At 31.9% G+C, this 4,941-nt stretch overlaps 1 protein-coding gene across 1 annotated transcript; it reads right to left on the reverse strand.

Annotated features, from left to right (window-relative positions):
* Window positions 1-211: 211 nt before the first annotated feature.
* LOC100647284 (fatty acyl-CoA reductase 1) lies at window positions 212-4,499 on the reverse strand. The gene is made up of 8 exons (XM_048413924.1): window positions 4,383-4,499; window positions 2,705-2,960; window positions 2,285-2,601; window positions 1,938-2,185; window positions 1,542-1,725; window positions 1,089-1,274; window positions 741-995; window positions 212-669 (listed from the first exon to the last, which is right to left on the reverse strand). The coding sequence occupies exons 2-8, from the start codon at window positions 2,948-2,950 to the stop codon at window positions 591-593; spliced, it is 1,515 nt and encodes a 504-aa protein (XP_048269881.1). The 5' UTR covers window positions 2,951-2,960; window positions 4,383-4,499; the 3' UTR covers window positions 212-590.
* Between the last annotated feature and the right edge of the window lie 442 nt (window positions 4,500-4,941).

The following is a 4,941-nucleotide window of genomic DNA, read 5'->3' on the forward strand; positions in this document are numbered from 1 at the left end:
AACTACAAGGTTAGTGAACAAACAATTCGGAAACGAAAGTGAGCATTTAGAACTATCTTATTTTAAAAGATATTTACTTTCTATCATAATTGCTTATTGCTTCGAGGATCTTTCAATGATGAATTATTGTTGTTATCGTATAATTATCCCTTAACTTTTGTTTGGTGGAGGATGAAAGAAGTTTTTATGATTATACGGAAAAATATTTATTTTCAGTGAACAAATTTAATATACAAATTATTAGTAGCAAATATTACTATTTTTCTGTATATAATTATTTTGTTGTTTAGCATTACGTAAAGACCTGCCGCAGGATTTTTATGTAGAAATCATCTTTAAACATACACTAAAAGGTGATGTATGAACGTTCGCAGATGCATTGTACTAGAAACATCAAGGAGTAAAGATATGACAAATCAGAAACCGTGTGCATGTAAATACATACATCCTTATCAAACAATGTCGTAAATGAATTTATTTAAAAATGAAACGAGTAGAAAGACAAAATGAAAGAAATGATGAATCTCTTCTTTATAAAATTCTATTTATATTGTTCTTGGTTCGAAGCGAAAAAAGTAACGTTCAAATAGTCAGTACACTAAATATAATATTATCCATAGCAAAATTATTATACCGAATATTTTGGTGATCTGATGTATCCAGTACAACCTGAAATAACCGAAAATGTATGTATTTAAATTAGTATCTATTTTTGTATACAAAGATACTTTTATATGCACCTTGTTAACCGTTGTCGGGCTGTTGGCTTAAAGTCTTGTTTCAGAATAAATTTCCTAATCCCCATCAGGTAAGTAGCGACGTACTTCTCCCAATTCATATCCCGTAAATCTAATTTTACCATATCGCTATCCTTCAACATTTTTACTTTTCTCGCCAAGTCGGTACAGTTATCTCTTTCGAAAGTCCATTCGTGCAAGATGAAATATCCTATGAATGTGAACAGCTTATTGCCATTTCTGAGAAGCTTCATCATTCTGAAATATCATTTTTAATTATTATTATAAATGAAGTTAGAAATTATTCCCGAAAGATTGTTCTCTTTGTTCGAGGATTGGTAGAATACTCACATTGGTTTACTACCCCGGAGTCTTAAAAAGACATCTATGACGAACGCACGCAAAATATGCGGAATTACACTCCGAACGTTGTAAATGTATTCATTAGCTATGACTGAACAACTTGGATACCATAGCGTATCGTTCAGTGGCATTTCTATGCTACATTTTACCATAGCATCTGTCACCGGACCCCACCTTGTCAATTGAAACGCTTATATTATTATTGATTACTAGAATTATACTTAAAGCACAGTTTATTATCATACGAATATCTCGGAAAATTATTATTATGAAATTGACATAAATATTATATGTATTGCTATTTTTCTAAACTAATGACATATTGAGATAGTCTATGTTTGTTGGTCTCCTATTGTCCACGTTAATTAAATAATCTGAATCTTTTGTGATACTATAAGAATCGAATTACATTAGTCGAAAAAAATTCGTAATAAATATTACTTAAAAGGACATGCGTTACTCGTGCAGTTGTAAACTTTAACTTCACGATCACGATGTAGCGTGACATGCCATGCAACACAAATTATCGTGTCAACTACGAAATCAAGAGGCACTAAATCTAATCTTGTATCTCTCCTGCCCCGTACTACTGTTGCACATCCTCTGCTCACAAGCAGGAAGACACCTGGTAACGTTAAATTCGTTTAGAAACTATTTGTGTTTCTCGATTACCAGAGATATGGCGCTAAATAGATAAGAATGAAATTTCAACATTGTGAGGAATGACAAATTAAAATTACAATTATCATGATCTAGTGGAAAGCCTTTCATTAATCCACATTTGGGAGATGTAAGGAGTATTGAACAATTACTATTGAAAAAGATCTATGAAAGTACCTGTAAATGCAGAAGTACCCTGTATCCAACCAGGACATGGTTCCTTTAAAGAGACACCAACTACGCTTGGCCGGACTATCGCGACTGGCAGATCTTTGCACTTACTTGCTACAATCTGCTCTGCTAAATTCTTACTGAATGTGTATGTGTTTGGATAAGTTTTTAAAATCTTTTTTTCTATTTCGTTGATCGACGTTTTGTCGAATTTGTCACACATATCTATTACTTCCGAAGGTTTCAAGCTCGTGCTGCAAAGTTAATAATATGTGAACATATTCTTCACGCTATAATTACAAATATAATATTCATAAACCATGGAACAACGTTTTCGTATAACTTATTCTTACGTATAAACTTTTTCCCCAATCTCATATAGATTCGCATTACTAAAAGCTGTGCTGACGTGAACGAAGCTAATCGGATGCTTTAGTTCGTTCCAAAGATCGATGACACGAAGAGTACCCTTCGTATTCACATTAACAGCCACGTGCAACGGCTCGTTGAATTTCACAGTGGCCGCGACGTGAAACACTATGTTTACTTTTTCTAACAGCAGATTTCTATCTTCTCGCGAAAGACCTAAATCCGGCAGACTCACGTCACCTTTCATGGGATAAACTCTGCTCAAAGCTGAGGGGTGTTTTGCTTTGACGCCATCGTAAATCTGAAGACAAAAAAATACCAACTCAATTCCAGAAACGAAAGTTTATCAATTTAGCTCCCGACAGGCTTTATTATTGAAAGAAACATGAATAACATTTACGAACGGGATCATCTATGATCTTCTTAAATCGTTGTTCTATCGTTTCGTTAGATTTTGGACGAATTAGTACAAAAATAGCAGCGACGCGTGGACACACGCGTATCAGTTTTTCCAGTAGAGCGACTCCTATGAATCCGGTTCCTCCAGTCACAAGGATCCCACTACCAGCGTAGAATTCCTCGAGCGAATTCGTCTTATTCAATCCTTCATTGGTCCCGTTTTTATTCGTTTCTTTATTTATTGTATCCATGTTTGAGGGTCTTCACATTTTCAGTTCAAATATTTGTCATAGATTAGATTTTATAGATATTATATTTGCCATAGATTCCACACAAACAGTATTTAGAAAAAGTAAAAGAATTATGTGACTTAACAGCCCAGAAGATATGAAATGCATGGATATTTAAAGGAATTGTCAATCAATCTTAATCTGTATTTGAATAAATGAAATTTCATATGAAAGTGATTGTTCCCACATCCGAACAGTCTTGTCCCTCTGTTAGTTTTGATACTAGGAGGCTCTACTGTATTTCACATTACCTGATTGAAATTTGATTGCCACAGGAAACTGATGAATGTGATAATGTAAATGAGAACTGCGGTCAATGAAATCAATCAGAATATAATACCTTTACATGTTATATGTCATATATTATATGTATATTTTTATTATAATTTTCATGTATCCTGTAATTTTATTATGTACGTATGTATATGTACATAGTTTTATATTATATGTGTCATTATAAACATATATATCTATATTGTTTTGTATATATGTGTAATATGTTTTTATATTATCATGCCTATGTATGTTATGCTGCATTATGTTCTATGTCATTTAGTTTTGTAATTTGTTTCCTGCCTGATATTTAAAATACCAAGCCTTTTATAGCACAAATTGATGTGATATAGAGATTTGATACATTTATATATAGTATACAACTGAATTTATTATAATCAACTAACAGCAATTTTGTAAAAATACTGAACATAAAGTCCTTTTAACTCTTGAATGTCTATGAAACGATGTTTATGTTGTTATCCGAAGAGATAACAAGTATAATTATAAGGAATGTGATAAATATAACAAGAGAAATACATTTTATCAGGATGTAAAGTACTTTGCTCAAATTTAATAGAATAATTGCGTAAATACATACTCTCTCTACTACCATTTCACCGTTTGTCTTATATGTAATCAATATTACGTATGTATACTTCAGTTTGTTTATTAAAAGCAAGGGATCTTACCATTTAAAATGTAAAATGCATAAAATATCTCGTATGGTTAATGTTGTCACCGCGGAGCGTATTTCTATTTTCATGAACGCGAAACTCGAAGCAAATCCTAGTAATAAGTGATGAAAAACCGACCCTAAACTCAAATTTTGCTAAAAAATAAGGGGTCTTTCGTGCAGATACGTTACGAAGGCATATGTTCCGATTACCTCTACTGATTGGTTGCAAATTATTGCAAAATCAAAATAATGAGCCATTTTACTGCGTAAAATGTAAAATACAAAATATTTGAGTATTCAAAAACTTCATTTAAACTATTGTAATAATTAAAGACCCGAATGATATTTTTGATATATATGATATTTATAATCATGAAATTGATAATAATGACATTAATGAAAGACGCAATTGAATAAAAATAACAAGGAATCGTCTGTTACCTGATGCTATTTCTACTGCGTATTCTTTACCAAAAATCGAACAACAATGCAACTTCGCAATAGTAGATACCGATACGTATGTCACAGTACTGTATCGATATTCGATGTGATACACCTCTAGATACTCATTCTTTTAATAACATCACCCTACTACTGAAAGTGCATAATGTCAAGCATGAATGATTCTATTAACGCTTTTTATCTCCAAAACCAAGGAAAAAAGAGTCTTGAATGGTCTTTAAACATGAAATATCGACCGCAGTTGACTTTTTATTATTGATTGCTCCTACATTTGCATTTTAATGACATTTTCATTACAGATAACATTTTATAGGTTAAGCTGAAGGTGAAAATAATTGAATTTCAAATTCCATCTCATATAACGAACGATCTTTTTTCCTGAGGTTAAAAAACACCAACACACAATCAGTGAAGAAGATATTCATACAGTACTTAACTATAACAAAAATTAGAATTAAGATAGAACATCGTTTAGGAAGAGATTTTTAGCAAATGAAAAATATATACATATTCTTACAAATTTGCAAACTAATTTTCA

This window comes from Bombus terrestris, chromosome 17 (assembly GCF_910591885.1).
Source record: "Bombus terrestris chromosome 17, iyBomTerr1.2, whole genome shotgun sequence".
In the NCBI taxonomy this organism is placed as follows: domain Eukaryota; kingdom Metazoa; phylum Arthropoda; class Insecta; order Hymenoptera; family Apidae; genus Bombus; species Bombus terrestris.

Excerpts from the sequence above, each read along its gene's own strand:
- LOC100647284 (XM_048413924.1), bottom strand. The coding sequence starts at position 2,950 with ATGGATACAATAAATAAAGAAACGAATAAAAACGGGACCAATGAAGGA. Across the intron at positions 2,186-2,284 it reads ATTGGGGAAAAAGTTTATAC|CACGAGCTTGAAACCTTCGG; the intron begins GTAAGAATAAGT and ends TTAACTTTGCAG. Across the intron at positions 1,726-1,937 it reads GGGTACTTCTGCATTTACAG|GTGTCTTCCTGCTTGTGAGC; the intron begins GTACTTTCATAG and ends TAACGTTACCAG.